Source organism: Emydura macquarii, unplaced genomic scaffold (assembly GCF_026122565.2).
Source record: "Emydura macquarii macquarii isolate MOO-44397 ecotype Brisbane River unplaced genomic scaffold, CSIRO-AGI_Emac_v2 contig_2418, whole genome shotgun sequence".
Classification (NCBI taxonomy): domain Eukaryota; kingdom Metazoa; phylum Chordata; order Testudines; family Chelidae; genus Emydura; species Emydura macquarii.
In genome coordinates this window covers 23255-35941 of record NW_027132555.1, presented here as the reverse complement: position 1 = coordinate 35941, position 12687 = coordinate 23255, and the positions used below count along the sequence as shown (strand labels likewise).

The following is a 12687-nucleotide window of genomic DNA, read 5'->3' as shown; positions in this document are numbered from 1 at the left end:
GGTCTAGGTCTCATGCTGCCTTCCAAATGGACGAACATTTCACCCGGAGCTACTTCAGCCTACTCTGGGTTTATCTAGGTCATCACAGAAAATGTGGGAATCTGCCTGTCAGTTATCTAGCTCCTTATTTAGAACCAACACTAAACACAGCGTAGCTAATTATTATCACACACAGACCGTTTCGCTCAGTTTCAGGGAAGGTTGAGCAGACGTGCCAGACACTTTTTTAAAAAAAGCATTACAATCAATTTTAGATTTTCAGAAATCAAATTTTAAAACCATGGAAATTGAAAGTTAAGATTCAGCTTTAACTAAAGTCACCCAGAAGTTAAACTTTTCCAAACCACTCTTGCAAACCACACTCAGGGTCACCCAAACAGATGTAACTCCATCACAGCAGTGTGGAAAACGTTGCCCACATCTCTTGAGCATTAAACACACACCTCTGGTGTTAAGCAGAATGCTTTGACTGGAGACTGAACTCTGCTGGTGCCATGCTCAGTTTTAGGTACCTATATGGCCTCATAATCATAGTGTCTGGGCTCTTCACAACCTTTCGTGTATTTATGCTCACAACCCCTCTGTGAGGTAGAGTCCTACTATTATCCCCATTGTACAGACAAGGACTGTAGTCACAGAGAGATGTTTTCTACAGGGATTGAGGCACCCAAAGATTCAGATAAGTGCCTAGAAGATTTTAAAAGGCAACTAGGTGCCTAACTCCTATTGAAATCAATGGCATGTGGGCACATCTGAAAATCCCACTAGGTGCTAATCTGCATCTTTAGGCACCTAAATAGCTTTAATAATTTGTCCCTCAGTGACTTACCCAACGTCCCGCAGGACATCTGTGGCACAGCAGGCTACTGCTGTAACCACTGGACCATCCTGCCTCTCTAATCTCATGATCTCAGCCTAGAGTGTGTACATGAAGGCCTGTGACCAACCCCCACCCCTGTGCAGTCTGAATACAAACCTGGAGAGCTACCAACACCTCCACCATTTGGGCTAACGCCCCAACTCCAGGACATGCTTACATTTGTATGCATTTGTATGTAGGCAGAAGTGACCATGAGATGGTCAAGTTCATGATCCTGAAGAAAGGAAGAAAGGAGAACAGCAGGATATGGACCATGGACTTCAGAAAAGCAGACTTTGACTCCCTCAGGGAACTGATGGGCAGGATCTCCTGGGAGGCTAATATGAGGGGGAAAGGAATCCAAGAGAGCTGGCTGTATTTTAAAGAAACCTTATTGAGGGCACAGGAACAAACCATCCCAATGTGCAGAAAGAATAGGAAATATGGTAGGTGTCCAGCTTGGCTTAACAAAGAAGTCTTTGGTGAACTTAAACACAAAAAAGAAGCTTACAAGAAGTGGAAGCTTGGTCAGATGACTAGGGAGGATTATAAAAACACTGCTCAAACGTGCAGGAATGAAATCAGGAAGGCCAAAGCACAATTAGAGTTGCAGCTAGCAAGGGACGTGAAGGGGAACAAGAAGGGTTTCTACAGGTATCTTACCAACAAGAGGAAGATTAGGGAAAGTGTGGGCCCCTTATAGAATGAGGGAGGCAACCTAGTGACAGAGGATGTGGAGAAAGCTGAGGTACTCAATGCCTTTTTTGCCTCTGTCTTCACAGACAAGGTCAGCTCCCAGACTGCTGCACTGGGCGACACAGAATGGGAAGGAGGTGAACATCCAGCAGTGCTGAAGGAACAGGTCCAAGACTATTTAGAAAGATTGGACATACACAAGTCCATGGGGCCGGATGCAATGCACCCGAGGGTGCTGAGGGAGTTGGCTGAGGTGATTTCAGAACCATCGGCTATTATCTTTGAAAGCTCGTGGCAATTGGGGGAGGTCCCTGATGACTGGAATATAGTGCCCATCTTCAAAAAAGGGAGGAAAGAGGATCCAAGGAACTACAGACCGGTCAGCCTCACCTCAATCCCTGGAAAAATCATGGAGCAGGTCCTCAAGGAATCCATTTTAAGGCACTTGGAAGACAGGAAGGTGATCAGGAACAGTCAACACGGATTCACCAAGGGAAAGTCATGCCTGACCAACCTGATTGCTTTCTATGAAGAGGTGACTGGCTCTGTGGATGTAGGAAAGGCGGTGGACGTGATATACCTTGACTTTAGCAAAGCTTTTGATACGGTCTTTCACAGTATTCTTATCAGTAAGTTAAGGAAGTCTGGGTTGGATGAATGGACTATAAAATGGATAGAGAAGTGGCTAGAGCATAGAGCTCAACGAGCAGTGATCAATGGCTCCATGTCTAGCTGGCAGCCGGTCACAAGTGGAGTGCCCCAGGGGTCAATCCTGGGGCCGGTTTTGTTCAACATCTTTATCAATGATCTGGAGGATGGGGTAGATTGCACCCTCAGCAAGTTTGCGGATGACACTAAGCTAAGGGGAGTGGTAGATACCCTGGAAGGTAGGGATAAGATAAAGAAGGACCTAGACAAATTAGAGGATTTTGCCAAAAGAAATCTGATGAGGTTCAACAAGGACAAGTGCAGAGTCCTGCACTTACGACGGAAGAATCCCATGCACAGCTATAGACTGGGGACCGACGAGCTAGGCAGCAACTCTGCAGAAAAGGACCTGGGGGTAACAGTGGATAAGAAGCTGGATATGAGTCAGCAGTGTGCCCTGGTTGCCAAGAAGGCTAATAGCATATTGGGCTGCATTAGTAGGAGCTTTGCCAGCAGATCGCAGGAAGTGATCATTCCCCTCTATTCGGCGTTGGTGAGGCCGCATTTAGAATATTGTGTCCAGTTTCAGGGCCCCCACTACAAAAAGGATGTGGACAAGTAGGAGAGAGTCCAGCGGAGGGCAACAAAAATGCTTAGGGGGCTGGAGCACAGCACTTTTGAGGAGAGGCTGAGGGAACTGGGCTTATTTAGCCTGCAAAAAAGAAGAATGAGGGGGGATTTGATAGCGGCCTTTAACTACCTGAAAGGGGGTTCCAGGGAGGATGGAGCTAGGCTGTTCTCGGTGGTGGCAGACGACAGAACAAGGAGCAACGGTCTCAAGTTGCAGTGGGGGAGGTCTAGGTTGGACATTAGGAAAAAGTTTTTCACTAGGAGGATGGTGAAGCACTGGAATGGGTTACCTAGGGAGGTGGTGGAATCTCCATCTTCAGAGGTTTTTAAACTATGGCTTGACAAAACCTTCGCTGGGATTATTTAGCTGAGGTTAGTCCTGCTCTGAGCAGGGGGTTGGACTAGATGACCTCCTAAGGTCCCTTCCAACTCTATGATTCTATGATTCTTAAGACCAGACCTGCATCCTGAAAGGCCACACACACATTGTGGAGGCAGGCAGTGGGGAATGGGGTGGCTGGAATTTCCTTAAATGTTCAAAACTGAGGTGACAATTGTTTTTGTTCAAAATCTTGTGATATTTTTAAGCCAGGCTTGTCATGTATTTGGAGCTGACTCATGAGTTCTGAGCACTGGGGTAGGCACTGCTGAATGTGAGATCGGCGTCATTACCTCCGAGCTCCTGCCGTTCAGTAAAAATGGCTTCCTGTCACGGAACATTCCCATCTTCACTCCTAAAAAGAAGACATTCTCCGTCATCTTTCAGCTCAGTTTTTGAGTGCAGTAATTCTGCAGTGCATCTAACAGGAGTGTAAGGGGAAATGAAAATGGCAAATGCACGCACAGTACCTGCTTGATGTGCTTGCCTCATCCTGAAAGGAGAAATGGGAAACTATCAATAATATTCTATAATTTAATAAAGCCATGTTAAAAAAAACATCCAGTGACCATTCCCTATGGGTGTGCCACACACTTTCAGAAAACCCCTCTTCCCATCAGGGCAATCCTATTTCAGAATGGGAAATTTCCAGCCATCCCTGCTTCCCAATGTATTTATGAATTTCATTCATCTGAGGAAATAAGGTAGCTCACTTATTCTCCCCTCTGTGGCTAAGTTTTCCTAAAAACACTACTACGCACCTTTATCAACCACAGAAGGTGATGCTTCTATATGAACCAGCATTAGCCAGATTAAGTCACAGATTCACAATTGATGAGGCCAGAAGGGACCATTCTGATCATCTCGTCTGACCTCCTGTTTTGAGCACAGGCCAAAAATCATCATCAACTGGTGTCTGAGCTAGAGCAGATCTCTGAGAGACGCCCAGCAATGATTTAAAGACTCCAAGTGACGGGGACCCACCACAACGCTTGGTAATTTGTGACAGTGGTAAATCTCCCACATGGTAACATATGTGCACCTTATTTCTAGCCTAAATCTATCTTGCTTTCACTTCCAGCCATTAGATCTCACTCTTCCTTTGTCTGCTGGATGAAATAGTCCTTTCCCAGACTTCCCTTCACTCTGCAGGGCTAATAGGATTAAAAAGTTGAAAAATCATATCTTAGTAACTAAACCAAGTAGCCCTGATTCTGCTATTGGCATAGGGATGTACCTCAGTGAAGAATTTACTTGAGAAATAAGGGAGGTCCATGGAGCTCAGACAATCCCATATGGCAAAAGGGGACACAGACTATACTGAAGAGGGGATGCTCTCAGAGCAAGGGGAGGCCTTCAACCACCATGTGTCAGAAGTCAAGGTTGGGGAGAGAGAGAGAAAGCAGGAGGGTCTCTGCCTTGCTGAGATGCTGAGCAGACCTCAGTCACATGTCTACACTAGCAGCACTGCAGTCGAGCATCTCTATCAATACAGCTGCACCGCTGCATGAAGACACTCTATGCCAATGGGAGAGAGCTCTCCCGTCGGCATAAAAAAAACACCCCATGAGCTGCAGAAGCTATGTCAGCAAGAGAAGCTCTCCTGCCAACATAGCACTGTGCACACTGGCGCTTATGCTGCCATAAATTATCTCACTCTGCAGGAGATACTCACACCCCTGAGCTGCATATGTTTTACCAAGTAGGCTGTAGTGTGGACATGGTGATAGAAGGAGTGAGACCAGACATAAGGGATCACGGGCAGTTTGTCTCAGGACTGTTTGTGATTTTGTGAAGCTCCGTAACTCTCGGTAGTAACACACAAGTCTCGGTAGTGCTTCTTTAAACACACAAGTACCTGTGGTTAAGAAATCCCTTTGCTAAGCCCATGTTCCTGGCTCCCCTGACACATTGTCTGTGAAGGGGTCACATCGAGCAACTCAGAGTGCCCCACAGACAATAGAGACCTGGAAATCTATCAGAGCGGAGAGAGAGAGAGAGTAACCAGCTGGGAGCTTTAAAACAGAAACTAAAAGAGAGAGTTAGCAATGGGGGGGGGGGGGGGGGGGGGGGGGGGCAGGCCAGGGTTCCAGACAGGGCTGGGGAGGTGAGTTCTCTCTGGAGCCTGGGGCGTGCCCTGGCTTTATGACAGCTTGGGCAGTTAACTGCAAAGGGGCAACCGAGTTAACTGCAAAGGAAAAGAGAGAGAGAGAGAGTTAGCAATGGGGGGGGGGGGGGGGCTCATGGGGTCTGCAGGTGGGAGTGTGTCAAAGCCCTGGTCTACACTTATGAGCTGGCTGTGCTACCGGTCACTCACGTAGCCAGCTGCTCCCAGTCAGTCGATGGGAGTTACGCAATAAGCTACACACCAGGTGGGTAGTAGCTTGTGTAACTCCAGCCATCGACTGCTGTGCTTCCCTTCTGCATGGCGTCTTCACTGCACTGCGTTCCCATAGAGGCAGCGCCTCGCCACTTGAGGGGGTGGTTTACCAGCCTTGACTTCTGGATCGATTGAGTAGGTCTTCATTGACCTCTCAATCGATCCAGATAGGTCGATCTGACGGCGAAGATGTTATAGACATCATCTGAGACACTCAGAGCTAGAGTCTGAGGCTTGGCCTACAGTGGCAACGGAGGTCGATGTAATGTCACTTACGTCGATCTCCGTAACCCTGTGTCTACACTGGCACCGCAGTTCCATCGACTCAAATCGCGGCAAAAGTTGATGTAATAAAACCACCTCCGCAAGTGGCGTAGTGCCTAATTCAAATTTATTGGCTCGATTTTGTGTCAGTGTAGACAGGACATAACTTAATGCGACGTTAACGGCCTCTGGGAGGTACCCCCCAATGCCCCATTGAGACCGCTCTGAACATTCGCCCTCCCCCTATGGCCCAGGAAAATTTGAATGTTCATTTCCTGTGCAGCCAGCGTGGAGAGAGCTTTGTCGCTGTACTCCGCATGGCAACGGCAAGGCCCAAACGCGCTCCAGCATGGAGTCGACTAGAGGTCTTAGATCTCATCGGGCAGTGGGGCGAGGAGTCCATTCAGGCTCAGCTCAGAGCCAGCAAAAGGAATTTAGACATTTGGGGAAGATATCGCAGGAGGAAAGCCGACAATTATACAGTGACAGGAGACCTTGGCGTTCCAAAACTAAATGCCGTGTAAAGCACTGAACTGCATATTGGCAACATCATATGTCCAAATATAGAAACCGTATGTCCTTCTAGCCACAAACCATCCCTGGTTTTACCATTCGTTTCCTAGCCTGTCTGTAACCAGCCCAGCTCCAGAATTTAATCCCTGGATTGTGACTGGATTGTGTCTCACGCAGCACTTTTCCCATGGTACCGAGCTGTACAGTTTGATCATCAACAGCACCTTTCCCCCGTCGGTTCGCATGCGACGAAATTGCTGTTTGCCAATATGGACCGAGACACCGAATCCTGCCCAGCCTGTTCATCACCTGCTCTTTCTCTCAGCCAAAGCGAGCTTTTATACCGTTTCCTCTCCCAGCAGGCCTTACTACGAGCCTGTCCCACCATGCTGCTCATGCACCTGCCTGTGCTATCGTATGGAGAGCGTACGGCCCATCTGCCCCATTGTCGTGGGCTGTGTGATCACCAAGGGTGAATTCAGGCCAGGGGTAGTTGCATTTGGGCAGGAAAAGGAATATGGATGAGGACACAGTTGGAAAATAAATACAAAGGCCGTGGATGGATTTTAAGCAGCAGGCTCCAAATGTTATGAAACCTAAACACAGGGGCTGCCCGCAGCCTGGGAGGGTCCCGGGTTCCAGAGAATCCCAGGGGAGGAGATATCGTCTGTCCTTCAGCCAGCGTCTCTCTTCCTGCCTGCTGGCATCAAGTTCCCCCACTTGCTGAGGTAGCTTTGCAAAGCCCCGTTAAAAGGCCAACGCCCATGTCAGTCAGGTTACAGCCACTTTGCTTTGCCTTCCATTTCCTTTCCTGGAGCAGCTGGAACTGACAATATCGTGGCTTATAAAAGCACATTCTTCTCTTCCCAGTATTGTAAACCTGCAACAGCAACAAATACATAATTTAAAAAACCTACACAACTGTTAAAGCAACTTCAACTAGCAGTGATAATCCAGCCCCGAGCAGTACACTCCAGGTGGCACAACAAATCTCTGGCAGTGCTAGGAATTAAACCCAAATTCTCCAAGTCACAGCCCAGGGCCTTAACTACAAGGCCAGTCATCCATTTTAAATGGGAGCTGCATCATTCACTGAGTTAAAAGAACTCAGATGGACTCACCAGTTGTTGAATTCGGTGCCGTTGGTCCATTTCCAGGGCTGGCCTGGTTCCCTGTGGAGGCCGATCCAATAGCCATCGGAGCCTCTATAGCGCATCACAAAATCCTTGGTTAAAAAAATAAAAATAAATGTGTTTACACACCATTTCAGGTGCGCACTGGATTCTCTGAGCTGCTACGCAAGACGCTGGGCAGGTGGTCAGGGTTGGGAATTCTACACAGAGAAATGACAATCCAGACTCAAAGACAACACCCATCCGCTCCATGAACTATAGGGAAATCAGCCGATGTGTGGACATCATGCTAAGACTAGTCTGTTGTCTTTAGTAGAGCTGGCGGGAGATTTTTCCATCAAAATATTTCTGTGACGGAAAGAGTGTTTTCTGCAAAAATGATTTTTTCCAAAGGTAAATGTCGATTTTACCTAAATTTTTCAATTTTCCACTAAGCAGTGATTTTGTTTCAGATCAGTTCAACATTAGTCTGTAGCCAGATGAGCTACCAGGGTACCTCATGGGAGCTGTAGTTTGGGTGCCTGCTACCTCCATTCTCCTCTATGAGCTAGGTTCCCCCAGACCACATCTCTTATAATGCATCATGGTTTCCTTACTGGCTAGGCCACTGCTCTGCATCATGGGAGATGTAGTCCAGTCAGGGATCCTGGCACACAGAGGAGAATGGGGGCACAAGGCACCCAAACTACAACTCCCATGAGGAACCACAGCTGTTGTTCAATGTTGAACCATGCTGAAACAAAATGTTTTGATCTGTGAGTGTGAAAAGAAATTGGTTTGATCAAATGTGAAAACCAGACATTTGGACATATTTTTGGAACTGAATGTAAAGTTAAAAGTTGAATTTCAGCTTCTTCGCCTGATTAATATTTTGACATTCATTTTTATCCTGAATTTCGCAGAGGATGGAAATTCTAATTTTTAACCAGCTCTAGTAATTGGCAGCTACCTGGCTCAGATTCCCAGCTTCATTCCAAACCTTTATCATTCCTGCATTCTTACCTAGTCCCACACTTTTAATGAGAATCTCTTGCTGTTTGGTGCTTTTCTGAACACCCCAGCTCCTGGAGTCAGGTGATTACAAGAGACTCTCCTCTTTCACAAGTTTCTAATCCTCATGGTGGCAGAGAAAAACTTGAAAATGTGACCCACTAAAAGTTTTGATACCAGGAAACAAATTAAAAGCCTTCAAAGCTATACTTTTAAAGCCAATCTCATGGTTTCGGGGGTTCTGACTGCTGATTTTTAAATACCTGGGTTGGCAATGCTGCTCCTGTCACATAGAAGGGGCTGGAAAGCAACTGGATTCTTCCACTGGGAATTCCCCGGCAGTTGAGGTCAGCATATAAGCCCCACAGCACTCTGACACACAGTCCCTAGTGTACAGGCAGGATGGACAGTGCCTGGAGCATTCTTCACCCCGGCTATTCTTTGCTGTAGAAGCAGCTATGGGATGTTGCCTTAAATTCAAGCAGCATCTGGGGCCATGCCAGCCCCAGGGCAAAACCAGCATAAATCTGCTTTTGCCACACCCCCCATGCAGTTCACAACCTGGGTCTCACCATTTCCCGAACACTGTCAATCACAGCCAGCGAGGTGTTGAATGCAGCGCAGTTGCTCTGGCTAGAGGTCCAGTTTGCTTCAACCTCTGAGAAATAGTAACACTTCCCTAGGTACCCGAGCCAGCCCTCTGGGCAGGTGGCCACTGGGCAGACAGGATCAGCTGGACACAGCTCACATTTCTTTGCTGGGGATGAGAAAGCACCAGGTAAGAGATTTGCTGTACCCAAGGGGACAAGTCAGTCACTCACAGCCACACACAGTCAGTTAGTGTCTCTCCCCTTCCACAACAGAAGGAGGCTAACACCTATTCACCATGTTTCCAGACCATATCTCCTTTGCTGTTGCCCAAATTTAGCCCCACATGCGCATACAGGTGAGATACTAGAGGTAGAATAGGAATTCCTGGGATGATGCGGCCAGCCACCAGGTGGCGCTGTAGTCTGTTTGAACATAACACAGGAGGGGAAAAGATCCTCCGGATCCTTTCACTGAGGAAGGAGCAGGGTAGCTTTCAGGAAGGCTTGGATCCTACGAAGCTGGCCAGCTCTGCAAAAGACTGGACTTTGTGGGGAAAGCGGCTTTATTAGACAGGAACGGTAGGTGTGGACCCAGGTGTGCATTTTATTTTGTATTGTTACCATTTGTTTCCATCTGGCTCTCTCAATTCTAATGAAATCTTTATTGTTTCCTGAATAAATTGTCTCGTTTTACTAGATATGCTCACAAGTGCTGTGCATGATATATGAGTAGCAATTTAAGGTAAAGCTAGTAAATCGGGGATTTCTGTGAGTAGCCAGTGTCAGGGCTGGATATCATAGGGGAACGTTGCAAAGGGAGGTGGGGACTGTGGTGCACCTATTGTTACCTGCAAGGCAAAGGCAGGGTGGCCTGGAGGAGAGGCTGAAAGGCTGGTGGTGTTAGGGAGTGGACACCCAGCTGAACACAGGTGCGACTCCCTCCCAATGGAGACAGAGGTAACATGGTGACTCACAGCCCTGGGTAACCAGGTGTGTTTAGGTGACACAGCAGCACGAGCCAACAGCCAGGGGAACCTGGGCACTGTGGGGTGGGGGAGACCCTACAGAAAACCCCATGGCTCAGAAGAGTCCAATGTGACTATTGAAGCGGGGGGTGCTTATGGAGGCGGGGGGTAGAGGGGAGAAGGTGGGTGGGATTGTGACATTTCCAGCACTGAATGTAAGGCACAGAGACAGGGTCACTGCTGGCTCTAGACTCACCTAACTGTGCAGTGAGGATGATGATGATGAGGAGGAGGAGGAGGATGAGATTGAGAACCACACTCGGAACTCCCCAGTGAAGTGCCCCTGCTTTCAACCGAGATAGCAAACCTGTCATGGAAAAAGCCATTAATGCTCACGATGGTGCTATAGCAGAGAGGTCTCGGCCCTGCGATGATGAACAGCATCAGCTGGAGCTGGTTTAAAAACAAGATATTTTGCAGATACAGCAAGAAACTGAGAGAATGAAGTGAAATATTTCATTCCAAATAAGAGAAAAGTCACTTCAGCTTTTTAGAAAAAAACACTCAAAATGAACTCCCCCGCCCACCGCTTCCCCCCCACTTCCTGTTTTCAGAGATTTCCCCTGCCCCATGAAAAAGTTTCCAGTGAAAAAATGTTTATATAAAAAGGAAGAGAAGGGGGGGAGGAGACCCCAAAATTTTGAATAAAAAAAAATTGATTCTTCTCTTAGTTTCAAACACAAAATGGCCCCTAAAACAAATCACTTTTTTTCAATCTGAAATGAAGATTTGCTGTTTCCATTTGAAACCCTGAAAAATGTTAACAACAAAGTTGTTGATGGAAATTTGACCAGCCTGTCTTGCATTGAAGTGGAATGAATATGTAGGCACTTAAGCAGGGATCTCTGGATCTAAAGACACAGACCGCTCCTGCCTGAGCTAAAGGCAGTAGTACATTGGCTTTCAACACCAGAGGTCTGCAGAGCTCTGGAGGTCTGCAAACTAGGTCTAAGATTTTCAAAGGGGTCCACACCCCGGGTCAAAATATTTTAGAGGGACACAAATGGAAAAAGTAGTATACTGCAGGGAGTAGCTGACTTAAGTATCTTTTACATGGCGCCCCTAGAGGGAGACAAAGGCCATCAGGTGAGTCATTGCAAGTTCTACTTGGACAGGAGAGGTGTAAGAAGATCCCAAAGAGGCAGCTGTACCTGTACGACCAGCTTTCCTGCTCTTCCCACCCTCTGGAGGGATGATCTCATGAGTTGTTTCCATTTGTTTCATTTGGGTTTCCTCCTGGGAACCCACAAGTGGATCCGGCTCCATCTTCTCAACAGGACACGACTCACTCCACACTTTGTCTGTCTGGGAACGAGACGTGGACTCCAAAACCAGAGACATGTTCACACGGGAAGCACCTTCCCGCAGTGACCAAGGCTCTGTTCACAGTGGGTCTGGCAGTGCTGGCCGAGCCCTTCTGAAGGACAACTACAAAGCAGCTCCCTCGATTGCGGCTCAAGTGCAGTTTGGCTACGTGGGGTGATCGAAGAAACCCCCTTTCAAATATAATTTGATTGTGAGTTTTGCACGAATACCCCAACAAGCCAGGCTGTGACTGAGCTGTATTTGAATGAACTGAGGTATCCTTGACACAGCTTTTATCCCCAGAGTCACCCTGGCCTGAGCAGGCGCTGACCAAACCAATTCCAGGTTGCCGAATCTTCCTTGTGTGTTTCTTTCTGCCGAAACCCTGTCTGGTCAGTACTGGAGGGTTTGCTGTGGAGAGAAGGGTCAGGGTTATTCTGGCTCGCTTGACTTGCTGTTTGATCCATCCAGCCATAGCCAGGCACCACAGGTCATTTATAGCTGCCGGTGCTAGCACTGCCCTGGTTTCCATAGAGCAATTTTCATCTGAAGGATCCCAAAGCACTTGACAAACGTAACCACACCGATGCATGTGCTGGGCTGGAGTTACCGCCATGTGGAGAGAGCGGGGCCAGATCCTGAACTGACAGGAGTGATCGCTTCCCCCTTATGGAAGTAGTTTACAAGAAGTAGTTAGGGTTCAATGGGAGAGCCGGGAATTTCACATATGGATAGGCCTTTCCCGCTTTCTGCCCTTGGGGGATGCCCCATGAAGTCCCAGCACCATGGCAGGACAGAGACTGGGAGAGCAGCACCAGACACAGAGATTCCCAGCTGAGACTTATGACAGCAACAGAGCTCTCAGCTGAGTAGATCTGAGGTGAGCACCCCATCTTCCATAGCAGCCAGCACCAGCTGCTTCAGAGGAAGGGGCAGGACACCCCTGTAGTGGACAGTAATGGAATAACCTGACCCTGGGACAGATTCCTCCCTCATTCCCATTGGTTAGAAGCTGGGCCTTGTACCTTGCCACAGGAGGGTTTAGAGCCCTTCCCACTCCAGGTTAATTTGCAATACTGGCTGTTATAATGCTGGATGGTCCCATTATCCCTCTAAATGCCAAGAGCTTGGCAGGATTCAGAAAAGATTGATCCATGAGATCTTGTGGCAGGGAGTTCCACAGGCTAGTAGAGCCTTGTACGAAAACATATTCCCTTTCATCAGATTGGAATTTGCCACGTTTTCAAATTAGAGGGGAGTGGCTCAGATCTGGCT

General features: G+C 47.8%; 1 protein-coding gene across 4 annotated transcripts; it reads right to left on the bottom strand.

The window, feature by feature from the left end:
* Nucleotides 1–6929: 6929 nt before the first annotated feature.
* LOC137162032 (early activation antigen CD69-like) lies at nt 6930–11767 on the bottom strand. 4 transcript variants are annotated; one of them, XM_067561598.1, is made up of 6 exons: nt 11259–11767; nt 10304–10414; nt 9065–9249; nt 8756–8878; nt 7491–7594; nt 6930–7249 (listed from the first exon to the last, which is right to left on the bottom strand). In XM_067561598.1, the coding sequence occupies exons 1-6, from the start codon at nt 11446–11448 to the stop codon at nt 7141–7143; spliced, it is 822 nt and encodes a 273-aa protein (XP_067417699.1). In that variant the 5' UTR covers nt 11449–11767; the 3' UTR covers nt 6930–7140. The 4 variants fall into 4 exon arrangements, with proteins under 4 accessions (XP_067417699.1, XP_067417698.1, XP_067417701.1 ...); XM_067561597.1 differs by having other exon boundaries at nt 7491–7574; XM_067561600.1 differs by lacking the exon at nt 8756–8878.
* Between the last annotated feature and the right edge of the window lie 920 nt (nt 11768–12687).

Excerpts from the sequence above, each read along its gene's own strand:
- LOC137162032 (XM_067561597.1), bottom strand. The coding sequence starts at position 11,448 with ATGTCTCTGGTTTTGGAGTCCACGTCTCGTTCCCAGACAGACAAAGTG. Across the intron at positions 10,415-11,258 it reads CAGGAAAGCTGGTCGTACAG|GTTTGCTATCTCGGTTGAAA; the intron begins GTACAGCTGCCT and ends TTTCCATGACAG. Across the intron at positions 9,250-10,303 it reads CATCCTCACTGCACAGTTAG|CAAAGAAATGTGAGCTGTGT; the intron begins GTGAGTCTAGAG and ends TCTCATCCCCAG.